At 42.4% G+C, this 18,655-nt stretch overlaps 1 protein-coding gene across 3 annotated transcripts; it reads left to right on the forward strand.

Annotated features, from left to right (window-relative positions):
- Positions 1-334: 334 nt before the first annotated feature.
- Positions 335-18,300, forward strand: Aptx (aprataxin). Of its 3 annotated transcripts, none has more exons than XM_021664598.2 (8): positions 335-432; positions 3,175-3,311; positions 4,830-4,876; positions 5,277-5,576; positions 7,054-7,113; positions 9,284-9,510; positions 16,067-16,170; positions 17,368-18,300. In XM_021664598.2, exons 2-8 carry the CDS (start codon positions 3,179-3,181, stop codon positions 17,520-17,522), a joined length of 1,026 nt encoding a protein of 341 aa, XP_021520273.1. In that variant the 5' UTR covers positions 335-432; positions 3,175-3,178; the 3' UTR covers positions 17,523-18,300. The 3 variants fall into 3 exon arrangements, with proteins under 3 accessions (XP_021520273.1, XP_021520272.1, XP_060247019.1); XM_021664597.2 differs by having other exon boundaries at positions 392-804; XM_060391036.1 differs by lacking the exon at positions 335-432 and having other exon boundaries at positions 3,174-3,311; positions 4,835-4,876.
- The last annotated feature ends 355 nt before the right edge of the window (positions 18,301-18,655 follow it).

Raw genomic sequence — 18,655 nt, forward strand, 5'->3', positions numbered from 1 at the left:
GGGGGCTAGGGCAGGAGGATTTTCGCGAGTTCAGGGCCAGCTTGGGTTACAGAATGAGTTTGTCTCACTACCTCCAACCTCGTTCCTTCCTTTTCAAAGATGGCCTTAAAATGTTGCAAGCTTCTTGAGGAGGAAGTGCCAAGAGAAGTCATGGCTGCGCAGATAAGCCACAGAAGAATGCTGCCTGAAATCTCTCCAAATTCAGGCTGTAAGGCAATGGCAGCTAGATGCCTCAGAGACGGCAAAGGGGAACAACTCGCTGGAAGGAAACACTTGGAGTCACCACTTCTTGACTAGGCGAGAGAACATTTCGGCCAATTGTCAAAGACTCAACACCGGCTTCTAGGCAGCAGTTTGTGACGTCATCACTCAGCACCGGAAGCGGCGAGGCGCAGTGGAGTCGCGTGAGGTTTGTGGGTGTCTGCCGTCGGGGTAAGCTAGTGGTTGGTCTGCCTTCTTAGCTGGTTGGATAAGAAGCGGGCAGAGGCGTTTGGCCCCGCATGCTAACCCGGAGCGGTGGCCATCAGTGTCGAGTTCGAGGTTTCCTTCTGTGCAGACCCCTTCCGTCCTGCTCCGGAGGGCGTGTTTCAGGAGAGTGAGGTTCCGGTTCCCATGCTCCCTGACTCCTGTACATAGTTGGCTGCCAGATCAGCATGAAAAGATTTGTAGATAAGAGTGGACATTGTTCAAGCCAACGGGGCTGTTCAGCCTGTCGGGAAAGTATTTCTGCCAGAAACGCCCTCCAAGAGAAACTTTTGAGGTGCCGTACCAGTGTCCTCAGCGGGCCTTAGAATGCCGGAAGCGGTAAGGCCTCTCTCATGTAGTGCAGAGACTGGGTCAACAAAGAAGGGGTTTTTGAAATTACATCTATTCGTAATTGATGGGCAATTACTTTTGAGAATTAGACATATATTGGGGATTTCTTAGAGCTCCTCTGTGTCATGCTCTCATGTAGCCAGCATAGCAGGCCTCAAATCCCTGATCCTCTTGTCTTCATTTCCCAGTAATGGGATACAGGCGAATGCCACCGGGCACGGACAACTTTTTCTTTTCTAGATGGGTCACAGTATGTAGATTAGTCTGGCCTCAAACTTGTGGCTATCCTGCCTGTGCCTCCTGAGTACTGAGATTACAGACTCTGTCTTAGGAATCTTTTGTTTATGTGGGAAGAAATGCATGTTGTTTTTTTATATTTCTTCCCAAGAATGATCTTTGTAAGGAAATCTGTGTTCAATTCCTGTTTGGCCATTATTGATTTGTCTGCTCCATAGCTGTTCTCCCTACCCCTGCCCCCATTCTTTCAGCAAGATCTATTGAAACTTGCCCATTTTCAGCTTGTTATCCAGTCACTTGGAGCTTTGCATTATCTGGACCTGGTGTGGTCTCTAGGAACTTCTCTGCCCTCAGCTTTAGGTTCCATTTAGTACTTCATTTTTCTCCATGCACACGTGCCACGTCTTTGTGTGTTTTCCCTGGTTGTTCACTTTGTCTAGAAATGTCTCCCTAATTCCATTTTCTGACTCTTGTTGCTCAATTAGGCTGCCTATTTCTACCAAATTAACCAAGTTTATATGATTTATCTTACGCCCATCTCCAGGATACCTTCCTCTCATGGTAACTAAAGATTTACATTCCCATAATCTTTCTACAAACAAATCATACCACACTGATTATAATTATTTCTGGATCTTCTTTGAGATTGGGGGCTTTTGAAGGAACAGTGTATGTGTTAGCTCTTGGTTCCAGCTAGAAAAGCATGATGCACATAGTAGGCATGAAATAAAAAATAAAATAAAACATCCACTTAAAGAAAAACATCTTTAAGTGGCAAAGGTTGATATCCATGAAGATGGTTATATAAGAAAGACAGGTCGTAAAATAAAAATAAAATAAAAATATTAGTACAAGGAAAAGAAAAAGAAATAATCTTGATCATATGAATGAGTGAGTCCCAAGCCAATATCACATAGTGGTGGCTAAGAAGCTATTCTTTGGAAAGAATTCAAATCCTAACTGGCACACAGTGTCTTTGTTGCTTGACATGGTACTTAACTTTCCATAGACCGAAAGTGAGACGTAGTAAATGAGACACTTAACACAGTGCCCACCATGCACTATGTTCTTTAAAATATTTTTTATATTATTTTTATTTTGTGTGTGAGTGCCTGCATGCATATCTGTGTGCATGCAGTGACTATGGCGGCCAGAAGAGGACATTGGATCCCCTGGTAACTGGAGCTATAGAGAGTTGTTAACTGCCATGTGGATGCTGGAAATCGATTCTGGCTCTTCTGGAAGGGCAGTCATTGCTGTTAACCACTAAGCCATCTCTCAGGCCCCCATGAAGTATGTTCTTAATAAATTATGCTAAACATCTGGTATCCTGGGATACAAGACCAGGCCATCGGTGGTTTCCAGGGACCTTTCTTCCATGTCTGGAATGGAGATGCAGTGGGGAGTCTCTTCCCAAGGCTAATAGAACTGTGAAAGTTGTGAAAGATGATGACTCCATTGGCCTCAGAGGAGATGGGACCTGAAATCTAAGACTTTGATTTCTAGGAAGGAGAACAGGATAATTCAACATCAGCATACCACATTTAGAATAGCTTACTTAGGTTCCATACAGCAACATGTTATTCCTAAAGGATATGTGTCTGGGGAGGGAAGAGTAAGAAGGATGGTCAGTGGGGCCAGTTCCATGAAATAAATAACCTCTGGGAAAATTAGAAGCTGAGAGTCTTAAATTCAAGCCTGTGTTGGACACTGGTGGTCCACAATCATTTGTGGCTATGTAATTTTGAGTTTAAGTTAATTGGGAACAAAGTCTAAAGTAAAAATATTCAGAAGCTCAGTTGTCAGTTGTGGTTAATTTATTTGTGGCGAAGGTTTAGGACATTTCCATTTTTGCAGAAAAAAAAATTTAAGATGAAGTATGGTGGCCCACACCTTTTTATAACATTTATTTTTATTTTATGTACATTGGTGTTTTGACTGCATGTCTGTGTTAGGGTGTCAGATCCCCTGGAACAGGAGCTACAGACAGTTGTGAGCTGTCATGAGGATGCTGGGAACTGAATCGAGGTCACCCACTTGTGACCATCTTCACAGTTATGTGTGGTAAGGCTGGGTGTGGCCTGGGTGGTTTGTTATTCAGTGATTCTTTTTTGGTTTTAGAGCCATGATGCGGGTGTGCTGGTTGGTGAGACAGGACAGCCAGCACCAGCGAATCAGACTTCCCCATTTGGAAACAGTTGTGATTGGTCGAAGCCCAGAAACCAAGATCACAGATAAGAAATGTTCCCGACAGCAAGGTAACTAACTGGTCATAGCAATGTGGAGATGACTGTTTAGTTATGGCGATAATGATAACCAGAGACACATATTTCCTGGAGTTCTTCCTGGAAAACCTATTGTATTCCCAAAACAAGGCTCTGAGCTTAGTTCTTTTAGCTGACACCTGGGCTAGTTTATGCTGGATTCTGCCCTCACAATGCAGAAACACTTAAGGCAGGTGCACGCAAAGGATGGGAACAGGTGGCTGATGTCCTGTTACCTTGGGATGGCAGGATTGAGTCTTGTACCCTCCTTTGCCCAGTAGTTACCTATTGAGCAGAAACAAGTAATTCTGGAATCTTCAAGCTGAAACCATGTCTGAGATGAAATGAAGTAGTGTCAGCCTTTAGTGCCTTACACAGAGGGTAGCTCTCTGAAAGACTGTGGCATCCAGCTCGTTTTTTATATGTTTTAAGGGAAAAGTTAAAAGGGAAACACACACACACATTTTCCTGCAAATTCTGGGCATGCCCACCACACCTGCAGTGTAACCCCATACCCCTAAGGTTCTGGATTTAGAGTTGGGTTCTGTAGCAGTGAGTATGGACTTTACTGTATGAGTTAGTCCAAGTGGAGTTGAAGTGTTTGAGCTGAATAGGCCCTGAACTCATTATATGAACCAGGCTGGCTTCTAACTCAGAGAGACTCACCTGCCTCTGCCTCTTAAATGCTGGGATTTAAAGGTGTATGCCACTACAGACAGCTTCAAAGAAGGAAAGTTATTGAGCATTTTCTTTTCTTTCCTTCCTTCTTTCTTTCTTTCTTTTTTTTTTTTTTTTTTTTGAAGACAGGGTTTCTCTGTGTAGCCCTGGCTGCCCTGGAACTTACTCTGTAGACCAGGATGACCTTGAACACAGATATCTGACTGCCTCTGCCTCCCAAGTGCTAGTATTAAAGGCATGCACCACTACCGCCTGGTTCGCATTTGTTTGTTTTTATGGTTTATTTTTTAAAATTATATGTGTATCTGGGTGTGGGTATGTTTGAGTTCAGTTCACTGTGGAGGCCAGAGGCATCAGATTCACTCCCCACTCTCAGGTTTTCAGCCAGGATATTAGCAGTAGCTAAGGGAGTACATGCACTGCTAATATATATGTATAAATTTACCTATTTATATGTTATATATTACACACATATATTAGCTAAGGGAGTTATAATCATATGTATGTATATGTATGTATGTATTTTCTTGTGTGTGTGAGAAGTGAGGGTTAGGGCATGTTCCAGGCTGACCTTGAACACTGGGTATGCAGCCAAGGCTGTCCTTGAACTGATTATGACGTCAAATGTGGCATGTGCTACCATACCTTGATTCCTGATGAGCATTTTATGGAAGGGTTTGAAGCTGTTAGAAATTGGTGGGGTTTGTAGGCCCAGGCATATGTAGCTCAGGCTCAGCTGTGGGGTGCCTGTAGCAGTCAAGCTTTGTTGTCCTTCAGGGAAAATTGCACCCAGTTTTTGTTCCATCTGTGCTTATGTTTTCTTACTTCTTTCAGTACAGTTGAAAGCAGAGTGTAACAAGGAATATGTCAGAGTAAAGCAGGTATGTGTGTCTAGACTCATATTTCCATTTTACACTTGATAATTTTCTTTCTTTCTTTCTTTCTTTTTTTTTTTTTTGAGGCAGGGTTTCTCTGTGTAGCCTTGGCTGTTCTGGGCTCACTCTGTAGGCCATGCTGGCCTCCAACTCACAGAAATCCACCTGCCTCTGCCTCCCCGAGGGTTGGGATTAAAGGCATGCAGCCACCATGGCCACCTACTTGACAGTTGTTTTATGCTGTTGCTTTAGACTGACTGTACCAGTTAATGAAAGCTCTGCCATGGGTGGAAGTGATGGAGGAAACAATAGGCAGATGACTGTAGAGTAAGGGGTTAATGTAGCACAGGTGTATTACTGATAGCTTTATTGCTGCTGTACTTACATTATGATTGTGTATCCACAGGTGGGGGTCAATCCCACCAGCATTGACTCAGTCATCATTGGGAAGGACCGAGAGATGATGCTGCAGCCTGGTCAGGTTCTCCACATGGTGAATGAACTTTATCCATATGTTGTAGAGTTTGAGGAAGTGGCAAAGAGCCCTGACCTAGAAACACAAAGGAAGAGAAAGAGGTCAGACAGTGATGGTGAGGTGATGGATGCTGCTCAGGAAGCAGAATCTGGGACAGGGCTAGCACCTGGGAACAGACCCAGCCAATGCTCTGTACCCCCTAAGAAGGGCAAGGATGGAGCCACCAAACAGGTAAGAATAGTGTGATTGATAGATGATATGGGGATGAATTGAGATATAATGACTACTTATTTGTTTTGTAAACTGTGTATTGTTTTGTACATGAGTGAGGTGGTATTAATCATAATGAGGGTTGTTAACCATGATGAAAGAGTCATTTGTGGTCTGAAAATCACTTGGTTAATGTCCCTTTATATGCTTTTCTATTAAATTTCTGGGGTAAAGCACTTGCAGAAAGACAGGGCAGTCAATAATGACAGTGTGCCATGCCCTGCCCAACTTAGTGATTGACCTAGCTGGGACAACAAGGGAATGAAAAAAGGACAGACACACATATAGAGAAGCTGGGATTGGGTAGGTTGTGCTCTGAAATGGAGATGAACCACCAGCAGCAGCCCAGAAACTCAGCATGATTACTTTACGCATCTGAATTGAGGAGGTGGGTCTGTTATATATATAACTGAACAAGGAGGCAGGTTTAGCTAATATTGGTAGGAGGTCTCTAAAGGGAGCAGTCTCAGAATGTAAACACCTAGGAGGAGCAGCTATGGTTGATAGTCTCTGCACACACCGCATAGCCAGTCATTTGTAAATACAATGGCTTTGCTAGCCCTCTGGGCCTCACCTGGGGAAGGTTTTGCCATTTCTATCAGTCTAGGCACTGAGGTCCTTGACATGACTGGTCTTGTCAACAATGCACACTTAGGACTTCATCCATTCCTTACATATTCCTCAGGGTTTCCTGCACTCCCCATAATAATGTAATTAATGCAGCACACTAAAATGGGCCATCTGCTCGTCTAGCTATTGGTTAACACTGCAGCACTTGATAGCTAATGTAATTCACATGTTGATGTCACAGAAAAAACTTGGCTAGACTGCAGTGAGAGGGCAAAGGAGGCTGATTTGTTCTCTGGCAGATTTGGCTTTATGCAACTTTTCTTGAGGAGATGTGAACAGGTGCTTGTTCACCGCAGATACCGCACTGATGGCAGACCAACCATTCCATCCAAATCTAACTTGGTGAACCAGTGAGTTAATTGTGGCTACTTACAGGAGCATGGACAGCTTATGTGTGACTACTACATCAAAGAGGAGTCTCCCTCCCCAGCAGTTGTTAGCTGCTTGTGTACCCTCAGGGGAGACAAGCAAGGCCTCCTAAGCCTTCTCTTGAGTCTTCCCAATTCCCCAATAAGGGGATGTTGCTTGATTCAGTCTTGTTAAAGTCTTACAGGTAATCACAGCTGCTCTTTTGGACAACAATCCTTGCACACAGGACAGAGTTCTGCAGTCGGCCTCCATCCTTATACCCAGTTGTGAATGTAGAGACAGCAGGGAGCTTGTGGTCCTAAAGAGTGACAAACTGAAGTAAAGGAAGTCTAGTTTAACTCTCAAAACCAGCTTTACTTCCAAGTTTTGTGTAGAGTTTGCTGTCATGCAGTATTGACTACATTTGAGATTGCCATTCACAGTGTCTTTTTTTATTTAGGAATCCCTGAGCCACTGGAGTCAAGGCTTGAAGATTTCTATGAAAGACCCCAAAATGCAGGTCAGAATAAAATTGTATTTTAGTGTCTGTCATGTACGCTACGGAAGTCATAAATGAAACCAAAGGATGTGAATTCTTCCTAGTGTGAGCCTGTTTACTGGACTTTTCTGTGAGAACAGTGGCTTCCACGTTGGTACTAAAGTAGTAACTAGACTCATGTCCTTATGCCTGCACTCTTTTCTTCATATCACCTATACTATCTTCCTGGTCTTCTCTCTAAATGTTATACCATACCCACACTTAATGGCTAGTTCCACATATACATGCGTACTATATATAGGCTAAAAACCATATATGAAAAAACACTTTTTTCCCTCCTTTTTCCTGATTTTGGATTACCTTGCTTAATATTATACTTTCTAAGCCCATACATTTTTCTGTAGATTTTGTGATTTCATTGTCTTTTCATCTTGTTTTTTTTTCAATACAGGGTTTCTCTGTGTAGCCTTGGCTGTCCTGGGCTCACTTTCTAGACCAGGCTGGCCTCAAACTCACAGAGATCCATTGGCCTCTGCCCCTCAGAGTGCTGGGATTACAGGCTTGAGCCACCGTGCCTGGCTTTCATTTTTCTTTTTCTTTCTGAAAAATACTTTATAGATTTATGTTAATGTGTAGGGTGTTTTGCATATATGTATGTCTGTGTACCGTGTATATGCCTGGTGTTGAGGATGCCAGAAGAATCCCCTAGGACTGGAATTACAGATGATTGTGGACCACCATGTGGATGTAGGGAATCAAAGCTGAATCCTCTGGAAGAGCAGCCAGTGCTCTTAAGATCATCTCTTCAGCCCTCCCCACCCCCCTTTGGGTCTCTTTTCTGTATAGCCCAGGGTATCCTTGTGATGTAGACCAGACTGTCCTCAAACACATAGAGATCTGCCTGCCTTTGCTTCCTGAGTGCTGGGATTAAAATCATGCATGCCCACACCCAGCTTTTGATTTTCTGAATGATATTCCATTTGTATGTGTGGCACATTTTCATTATCCATTCATCTGTTGAAAGCGAATATAAACGGTTTTTCTTGTTTGAATTCTCCTAGTTCTTTTCTTTTTTTTGTTTGTAGATAAGTGAATAAAATTGTAATCAATAAAGTGTTAAACCCTAAGTGTAGCTCTACAGCTTCAGAATGGCCATTCTATTTAAAAGTTCACTGAGATGGATAGCATTTGGTGACAGGCAAAGGTCCGTTTGAGCAGCTGCGTTAACCAGTGTGCTGGCTTTTATTTGTGACTTTGTTACAATAAAGTGCTTTTATAAAAATTTAAAAAGTGTAACTGGATATCTTTGGAGAGAAGCTCACTTCTTCAGAGATGAATATATTGTCTGCTTTGTCTCTTTTCAACTTCTGGGTGCTATTAAGAGAAACTGGAGCCAGGTGGGGTGGTGCATGCCTTTCATCCCAGCACTTGGATGGCAGAATCAGATGGATCTCTGTGAGTTTGAGGCCAGCCTGCTCTACACAGCAAGTTCCAGGGCTACACACAGAGAAACCCTGTCCTGTCTTGAAAAACCAAAAAAAAAAAAAAAAAAGAAAAGAAAAAAAGAAAGGGGAGGGGGAAGAAATTGTGGACCAGTAAGATGGCTTAGTGGGTAAGGCGCTTGCTGCCAAGGCTGATTACTTGAGTTTAGTCCCTGGCACCATCACTATAGAAGTTAAGAACCAATTCCTTAAGTAGTTTTATGATCTCCCTGAATAAATAATAGATGCTACAAAAAGAAATGTGTTAACCTGAGTGTGATCCCTTTGAAGGGTCATCAGATAATGTGTGGTGACTGTAGTCATGCTTTCTTCATATCAGAAATCAGCCATCAACCTTGGAGGAGCCTTCGGAGTCTGCTTCAGTCAGGGCTCCATGGAGTCTACACACATGTACTCCAGGTCTGTGTTAGAGAGGCTTGGATTGAATTGTACTGTGGAGATTTTAACATCAAGCCCTTGATAATTCTCGTACTGTAGATCTTCTCTGCATCCTAGGAAGTTGACGTTTGGAAAGCACAGGCTCTGGAGTCTGTGATTTGGGTTGGAACCCTCACTGTGATGATGTGACTGGTGGAAGATGCTGTGTCCTCAGTTCTTACAGCTTTTTGCATAAGGTTTTGTGAGTGAGTAGACCCCACATGTAGAGATCTCAGCTGATGTCTCTTTCCTTCCCTTGTGTGGTCTGCTAGGTTTACAAAGATGATCAGGTGGTGGTGATTAAGGATAAATATCCCAAGGCCCGTTACCACTGGCTGGTCTTACCATGGGCCTCCATCTCCAGTCTGAAGGCTGTGACCAGCGAACACCTTGAACTTCTCAAACATATGCACACTGTAGGAGAGAAGGTGATTGCAGATTTTGCTGGATCCAGCAAACTGCGCTTCCGATTGGGTTACCATGCCATTCCCAGCATGAGGTAAGCCAGGGTGGGGTGGTGTATGCTGGTTCAGTCTAGGTGATTGGCTTGGACTTGAGTGTTTTGGGTAGTGTCAAGCCCAGGGGAGCAGGTGGGATATTTCTGAGGCAGGTGGGCCAAATCTTGTACTTGCCTAGCTTGCCCATCAGCTCAAGTTCCTGCTTCTGCCTGTGGTCCAGTCCCTTGTAGTTTAATTCTCTCAGAATTTAAGCTTTTTAACATGCAAAGTAGAAGTAGCTTCCCTACCTTAGATAGATGAGGACTTATTGTTAGTGGCTTGTTAGAATTCTTGGAATTATCTATAACTCCTAAATGATTAAGGACCATTGCTCTAAAGGAAATAAAACATCATAGACTTCTGTAAATATAAGCTCAGGGTTTGTATAATTTCAAATAAAATGAGGGAAAGGGCTGGCATTTCCTCTTCGTTGGCTTATCTGCAGAAGAATTTGGGGTAAAATGTTCCTCCCATCCACCACAGAGTGCATACAGGACAAACTCCTTTAGTTTATTTGGTCCAAACAATAATGCATGGGCTATACTCTGTGGTAAACCTCAGTCCCAGTTTTTAAAAAAATTACACTACAGTAAGAAGCATGAAACTTGGATTTTAAAGGTTTTTATTTTCTTGAATTCTTCTCACATCAGCTTCCTGGCCTGGTGCTACAGGTGTTTCCTACTGTACCCAGATAAGCACTTAAATTTTTTTTTTTAAGATTTATTTATTATGTATACAATGTTCTGCCTGTGTCTACGCCTGCATGCCAGAAGAGGGCACTAGTTCTTATTACAGATGGTTGGGAGCCACCATGTACCCACATGGGAATTGAGCTCAGATCTCTGGAAGAGCAGCCAGTACTCTTACCCTCTGAGCCTCTGGTTTATTTATTTTTATTTTGTGAGTATGGATGTTTTACCTGCCTATGTATCTGTACCATATGTGTGCCTGGTGCCCGGCCCGTGGAGGCCAGAAGAGGGCACAACATCCCTTGGAACTGGAGTTACAGATGGTTGATAACTACCATGTGGATGCTGGGAATTGCCTATGGGCCTCTGGAATAGCAACTCCTGCTCTTAATGGCCAAGCCATCTCTGCAGCCTCTTTGCAGCCACTTTAAAATGTATTGTTCACTGGCATTAAGCATGCTTTTGTTTTTTTAATCTTTGTCTATTTACTTATTTTAAGATAGGGCTCCAGGTAGCCAAGGATGGCCATGTGTTTTTGATCCTCCTGCCTTTATCCCCCAAATGCTGAAATTATGGCCCTGTGCCACTATGCCTGGTTTATGCAGTGAGGGGATCGCTTCATGTAGGCTAGGTAAGCAATGTCTCAACTGAGCAACACATCTAGCCTGATGATGGGATTTTTGAATAAATAAATGTAATAGGAAAATGTGGTATTTTTAATTTAAAAATACAAAAATGTGAAATGTGAAACAGAGCAAAGACCTGCCATACTGACTAAATGGTAGACTTGTTTGAATTTCACCTGTTTTCTTTTTCTGCCTCAGAATTCACATAACATTTACTTTATGTTTGTCTTTAGCCCCCACAGCCTGAGCTCCTGACCTTGACACCCTTGATGAGTACCAGCTTTGTAGAACACCTCTCTTTTTTTTTTTTTTTTTTGAGACTGGCTGCCTGAGGTCCAGGCTGGCCCTGAATTCACCACAAGGTGCAGGCTAATCCTCCCAGTGCTGGCCTTAGGTGTGAGGCTCATGCCTGGCAGGGAGCTCTCCTTCAATTTGGGTCATGATATCTGTGAAGTCATGTCAGAGGTGTGTGACGTTGAGATGACTTGTGACCCTGGTATTGACCTTGCTCATTTTGTCAAGACTGTTACTATCCTGCTGTGCAAATTTGGACCCATCATTTTGTTATCTATTGGTGACTTTGTCTTATTTTTTATTTGTTTGAGAAAGGCTTCGTTTTGTATCCATATCAGCCTGGATCTTGCTGTTTTGCTCAGGTTGATCTTGAACTCAGAGTTGTCCTGCCTTAGTTTTTCAAGAGCTGGGATCACAGTTTGGTCCACCACACTCAGGTCTATTTGTAGCCCTTGCCTGCACTGCAATTTTTGTGTTTTTTTTTCCAAGAGGTGCTTTTATGCTTCCCCATGAACAGGGCTGTCTTGTGTGGAAGCTGCCTTCTTTCTTTCAAGTTCAGGCTCATGGAAGTTCTTTTTTTCTCTCTCCCCCTCTTTCTTTCTTTCTTTCTTTCTTTCTTTCTTTCTTTCTTTCTTTCTTTCTTTCTTCCTTCCTTCCTTCCTTCCTTCCTTTCTTCCTGTCTTTCTTTCTGTCTTTCTTCCTGTCTTTCTTTCTTTCTTTCTTTTCTTTCTTTCTTCCTTCCTTCCTTCCTTCCTTCCTTTCTTCCTGTCTTTCTTTCTGTCTTTCTTCCTGTCTGTCTTTTTTTTTCTTTCTTTCTTTCTTTCTTCCTTCCTTCCTTCCTTCCTTCCTTCCTTCCTTCCTTTCTTTCTTCCTGTCTTTCTTTCTTTCTTTCTTTCTTTCTTCCTTCCTTCCTTCCTTCCTTCCTTCCTTCCTTTCTTCCTGTCTGTCTTTCTTCCTTTCTTCCTGTCTGTCTTTCTTCCTTTCTTTCTTTCCTTCCTTCTTTCCTTCTTTCTTTCCTTTTTTCTTTCTTTCTTTCCTTCTTTCTTTCTTTCTTTCCTTCCTTCTTTCCTTCTTTCTTCCTTTCTTTCCTTCTTTCCTTCCTTCTTTCCTTCTTTCTTCCTTTCCTTCTTTCTTTCCTTCTTTCCTTCCTTCTTTCTTTCTTTCCTTCTTTCTTTCTTTCTTTCCTTCCTTCCTTCCTTCCTTCCTTCCTTCCTTCCTTCCTTCTTTCTTTCTTTCTTTCTTTCCTTCTTTCTTTCCTCCTTTCCTTCTTTCTTTCTTTCCTTCTTTCTTTCCTTCCTTCCTTCTTTCTTTCTTTCCTTCCTTCTTTCCTTCCTTCCTTCTTTCTTTCTTTCCTTCCTTCTTTCTTTCCTTCCTTTCTTTCTTTCTTTCTTTCTTTCTTGACAGGGTTTTTCTCTGTTGTCCTGGCTGTCCTGGACTTGGACTTGCTGTGTAGACCAGACCTCAAACTCACAGCGATCTGCCTATCTATGCCTGAAAGTGCTGGGATTAAAGGTGTGCACTACCACACCCAACTTATGGAAGTTCTATACATTCTATTTAAGTACTTTTATTTTTTTGCTGCTTAAATTGTTTCATCTTTGGTCACTGAAGCTCCTTTATTTTGGCTTTTTTGACACTCCTTGCCCCTGACATCTTTTAAGGTTTGCTTTACTTTCTGTCCCTACAAGGTATCCCAGGCTCATCTTCGGAGAGACCTTACTACTAGGTTTCTATAATGAAAGGAATGATTGATTTTAGGGTGTGTCTGTACTTCTACATCCTCTGAGCGGGTAGTGCCCAGAAATAACATACAAATCCTAAGCCCTGTCCTCACCTCTGCCTTTGTATTCATATATGCATATGGGAAATGGAAATTCCTGCTGGTTCTCCTCCAAGGCTCAGCCCTGCTTAGCTTCCCACTCATGCTGGCCCCTTCCTCTGGGTACGTCTCCATGAGCAACACTTATCTTGCCCTTTTTTATGTCTTCCTTCTCCACCAGGGAGGAACTGGATGTTGTTCATTATATGAGTTTACTACGTGGTTAGTCCCTGCACACATCTTACACAGTTATAGAATCATTAACCCATCTCCTGTGGAAAGACATTTACTGCTATAGAAAAGTATTTGTGAAAACTCCCTTTTGTTTTCAACTTTATAGTATCTAGCCAAAATTCTCTTTTCTAAAGTTAGTTGTTTTTTCATACCTTCTTTAGTGTGGCTCTCTTCATTTTTATTCATTTATTTGTTACTGCTTATGTTCCACACATAGTGGTGGTTTTTGATTATTAATGGGACAAAGTGAAATACTACTAATTCCAAGAATAAAAGTTACACAAAAAGGCATTGTACTTTGTTTAACAAAGTAAAACTATTGGCACATGTGCACATGTTTGCGCCTGCACGTGAGTGTGCATGCATGTGGAGGTCAGAGGTAAAGGTCAAGTGTCTTTTTTTCTTAGGTGCATCCACCTTGTATTTTTTAGACAGGAAACGTTCTGACCTTGGACTTGCTGAGTAGGCTAAGTTGGCCAGGTACCCTAGTCATCCACCTGTCTCCACCTCCCTATTGTAGGATTTCAAGATCATGACACCATGATTGGCTTTAAAAAAAAAGTGTGTTCTGGGGGTGAGCCTCAGGCTCGTGCTCCCAGGGCTAGCACATTATCCACAGGGCTATCAGCTCATCCCAAAGAGCTCAGGAAGTGGCACTGCCCATATCTGCACCCACTAAGGTAGTTAAGTCTTGTTGGATTTGTTCCACAACAGGCCAAACTCGAGCTGTTTGTTGTCATCTCTGCTATAGTCAGCCCTAGTGTGAACTACCGGTTTCTGGCATTGACTGTTGGAGTAGCCTTGTAGCAGGTCTCCCCATGTCAGACCTTATATGCCCTCCATCCGTTCTCCCAACAGCCAGAGTTGTCTGCTAAAGGTACAAATAGGATAATCTTCTCTGGTTAATTCCAGTAGCTCCCTAGTGTAATCAGGATAAAAGCATGATGCTCTTACAGGTCTTTAAGACCCGTTATGATCTGCTTCCTGCTAAATTCCTGCTCCTTGGTTCTAGTAATTCTGACCATACATATTGGCTTCTTTATGGTCCACATTTGCAAAGCTGCTTCTCACTCCAGGATTTTGAATTTGGCCTCTACATTCTGAGACACAATCACCTAGCTCCTGCCTTACTTGGCAAAGGCCCTCTCTGAGCACTGTTCTATTCTAGCCCTAGGGTTAGGGTTGGGGTTAGAGTCACTGTCTTTTCTTTTCCTCCTTTACTCCTTCTTTTGCTTTTTTTTTAGTGTATATTATATATGATAGGTTTCATTATGACATTTTATACATGTTTATGAAGTATATTGATTATATCCTGTTATTACCAACCGTCTGATCCTTTAATCCCCTTTCTCCTCCCAACTAATTACAACTAATTATTCCTTTTTTTTTTTTTTTTTTTTGAGACACGTTCTCACTGTTTAGCCCAGGCTGGCTTTTAATTCAGAATTCTCCTACTTCAATTTCCCAAGTGTATGTGCCATTATGCATGTGCTGCAGTCTTTATTTTTCTTTAATGATTTTAATTTTTCTTGCTTATTTGTTTTTCTTTAGTAGAATTTAATTACTCAAAGCCCTTTCCTGTATTATTCACTACTAAATTTTCTAGTGCTTGGTTTGATTAGATACTTATTAAGCATTAAATATTCCTTGTGCATATTTATACATATACATATGTGTGAGTCCAATTGCTTTCTCCCATATTTATTTTTGTATTTGTGTATTATTTAAGACAGGGTATTATTATGTAGTGCTGGGTGGCCTGGAACTTGCTATGCAAACCAGACTTCCCTTGAACTCACAGAGCTCCTGCTGTCTATTCCTCCAGAGCACCGAGATTAAAGGCATTCGCTACCATGCCTAGGCTTCACCTTAGTTTTTGAGAACTTGGAGCTTGCTGATTTGTCAGACTGGCTGGCCAGTAAGCTGTACCTCCTCAGTGCCAGGAAGGAGTGCATTGCTGTGCCTGGCTTTTTCACCTAAGTGCTAAAGATTAAGTCTTTGAATTTGCACAGTGTCTCAGTTAGAGTTACTACTGCTGTGATGAAACACCAGGACCAAAGAAACTTGGGGAGGAAAGGGTTCATTTAGCTTATACTTCCACATTGCTGTTCATCATCAAAGCAAAGTTAGGACAGGAACTCAAGCAGGGCAGGAACCTGGAGGCAGGAGCTAATGTAGGTACTGTGGAGGGGTGCTACTTACTGGCTTGCTCTTTATGGCTTGCTCAGCCTGCTTTCTTCTCTCTCTTTTTCTGTTTTTTTTTTTTTTCAATACAGTGTTTCTCTGTGTAGCCTTGGGTGTCCTGTACTCGCTTTGTCAACTAGGCTGGCCTCAAACTCAGAGCCATCCACCTGCCTCTGCTTCCCTGAGCACTGGGATTTGAAGGCATGCATCACCATACCCAGCTACAGCTTGCTTTCTTATAGAACCTTGGACCACCAGCCTGGTGATGGAACCATCCACAGTGGGTTGGGCCCTCTCCCATCAATCACTGATTAAGAAAATGCCCTATAAGTTTTCATACAGTCTGAGCTTATGGGGGCATTGTTTTCCTTATTTTTTGTTGTTTCTCTGTGTAGGCCTGGCTGTTACAGAATTCACTCTGCAGACCAGGCTGGCCTGGAACTCCTCAACCTCTGGAGTGCTGGGCTTAAAGGTGTACATGACCACTGCCCTGCTTAATTGAGTGTCCCTCCTCTCAGATGACTTCAGCTTGTGTCAAGTTGACATAAAATTAGCCAGCACACATGGAAAGCACTCAAATAAATGACTGGGTAGATTGCATTGAATAGATACAGCATCAGAACTTTATGTACCTGTACTTTGACTGCTATCATTTTGATTAAACTGTAGTTTTTAATACTCAGTTCTTTTTTGTTTTTCAACATTCAACTAGCCATGTGCACCTTCATGTGATCAGCCAGGACTTTGATTCTCCTTGCCTTAAACACAAAAAGCACTGGAATTCTTTCAATTCAGAGTACTTTCTGGAATCACAAGGTAAATAGTAGTTTGATTTTTTTTATTAATATTTATTTCATTTTCTTAGATGTTTGCTCTCTGACTCAGTTGTTTCTCTAAGTAACAACCTGGCCTCAAGTGATCCACAGCCATACAGTGATTTCTATAAAAGCACTCCTAACATGAACAGGAATGTTCACTGTAATAGGGTTGCTTCTTTGCTGTGAGCATCTGGGAGGTACCCATTCAGTTCCTATGTCAGAGTCAGAAGTGTGCCATTTTGGCAGCAGATTGGCTAATGCTTGCTCAGTATGCCAGGTGTTCTGAAGCTAATAAGCCAGGTTAGACTCTTTGCTGGGAAGGAGTGTGTGAGCAGGTAAATCTAAGAGTTGCTGGAGCCTCTACTAGCCAGGCTTTGCTGTTTTGTCACTGTGACAGAATCCCTGACATAACCTGAGAAATGAAAGCTGTATTGGGTTCATAGTTTCAGAGGACTCATCTGTGGCGCTGCTTTTGGGCTATGATGAGGCAGAGCATTGGTGAGGAGGGTGAGGAGGAGCAAAGCTACTTACCTCTTGGCAGCCAGGAGCAAGAGAAAGAGGAGAGGGCCTTAGGGAAGGGTCTTGGGACAAAACACAGCCTCAAGTGTATCCCCAGTGACCTCTTTTCTCCAGCTAGGTCACACCTGCTATAGTGTCTACCATTTCGCCGAATAGTACCAACAGCTGGGGACCACACTTTCAATACATGAGGCTTCACAGGAGATACTTCATGTCCAAATGCTAAATAGTTCTTGGGTGAGGAGGGTCTCAGTAGCTCTTTGTCTCTTCTGGCACAAGTTGAGCAGGAGTTTGGGGGCTTTCTCAGTAGTGCTTTGTAGGTGCTATGTGAATTTAGAATGTAAGCATTTCCCAGTATATTTGTTATGCAGCTTCAGTAGTGGTGCAGTGTTAATGTGGCAGCCACTATTTTGCAAAGAGCCACCTAGGGAAAAGCATGGTGATGAGTCCATGATGTAGTAACATGGAGTGTCCTGAAGAAGTCTATCATCCCAAAGCTAGGCTGTTCAGACTTAGAACCTGGTCAAGTATATTTTGCCAGTTGCAGTCTAACTTGAAGCTTACAATCTTTAGGATACTGGATATGTTCATTAGAGTCATGTTTTTTTAGCTTTTTCTTGGTGTCTTCCTGGCTTTCCAGAGTGACTGGGATCTGAACTTTACTTCTTGCTTGCAGCTGTGATCAAGATGGTTCAAGAAGTTGGCAGAGTGACTGTTCAGGATGGGACTTATGAACTCTTGAAGCTGCCTCTTCGTTGCCACGAGTGTCAGCAGCTGCTGCCTTCCATCCCGAAACTGAAAGAGCACCTCAGGAAGCACTGGGATGGATGACCTTTTCCTCAGCAGCCTAGTGCAGCACTAGCATATGTCTGCATTGACTGTGCTCTGTTCAGTCCTGAACTAAAATAGAACTTTTCAAAGCAAGACTTAGTTATTCTTGAGCAGCCATACATAGGGTGACTGGTTAGTTCAGGAACTGGGAACCTGGGTTTGTATGGGTATATTTTCTGGTTATGGAGACTGAGGCATGCCTGATCACCCTTTCTAGGACCATGTAAGGCCTGACTAATAAGAGGGCAAAGCCATCTTGAGACTTTGAAGGATGTAGAAGCAGAGGACTGGTAATATATTTTGTTCCTACCCCTGTTCCCAGATCATGTAGTATCTTTTCATCAAGGTAGCTGAGGTTCTGAGGGGGCCTAGTTCTCTGACCTTAATCTACTCTGTGATAGTTTTCTTCTTTCCATGAGGCTTTAAATCTACTGTCCCAGGCTGAGCATAGGTAAAAATGTGTGACAGTCAATCTGCATAGAGAGAGGAATTGTGTGTGAGTGTGCTGCCAGGGCAAAGGAAGTGGTAATATTTGGGTACAGTATGATAACTGTACAGTCTATGCTGAGAGCAGCATGGGGTGGTGTGAACTGTCAGCTTCAGGCAGAGTTTATTGAGGCTTCTGCTGCTGTTCTTGAGAATTACAGAACATTTAACCAACTTCAGATAGTTTCTCCAGTGTACCATGGGAAAAATATGTTGCAGAGAGTTCATTTAATTTCTACCTAATGCTATATAGTTTAGCACATCAATATTAAAATGACTATTTTATTATAAATGTCAAGGAGTGGCTATATCAGACAGTATAAGACTTTCAGTTGTAATGAAGACTATTTAGAGAATGAGGTAACTATGCTTACATTCTTCATTTTGCCCAAAATAGATTTTTTTATTTTTATATTTATTTTTTTATTTTATTTTTATTTTTTATTTTTTATTTTTTTTATCAGTTACATTTTATTAACTCTGTATCCCAGCCGTGTCCCGATCCCTCATTCCCTCCCAGTCCCTCCCTCCCTCTCTCATCTCCACCATGCCCCTTTCCAAGTCCACTGATAGGGGGGACCTCCTCCCCATTCATCCGATCCTGTTTTATCAGGTATCTTCAGGACTGGCTGCAAAGCCCTCCTCTG

This window comes from Meriones unguiculatus, chromosome 9 (assembly GCF_030254825.1).
Source record: "Meriones unguiculatus strain TT.TT164.6M chromosome 9, Bangor_MerUng_6.1, whole genome shotgun sequence".
Classification (NCBI taxonomy): domain Eukaryota; kingdom Metazoa; phylum Chordata; class Mammalia; order Rodentia; family Muridae; genus Meriones; species Meriones unguiculatus.

Bases quoted from the DNA above. Each gene is read 5' to 3' on its own strand.
- Aptx (XM_021664598.2), top strand. From the start codon at position 3,179: ATGATGCGGGTGTGCTGGTTGGTGAGACAGGACAGCCAGCACCAGCGA. The intron at 3,312-4,829 runs GTAACTAACTGG...TACTTCTTTCAG, and splicing joins GAAATGTTCCCGACAGCAAG to TACAGTTGAAAGCAGAGTGT. The intron at 5,577-7,053 runs GTAAGAATAGTG...TTTTTTATTTAG, and splicing joins AGGATGGAGCCACCAAACAG to GAATCCCTGAGCCACTGGAG.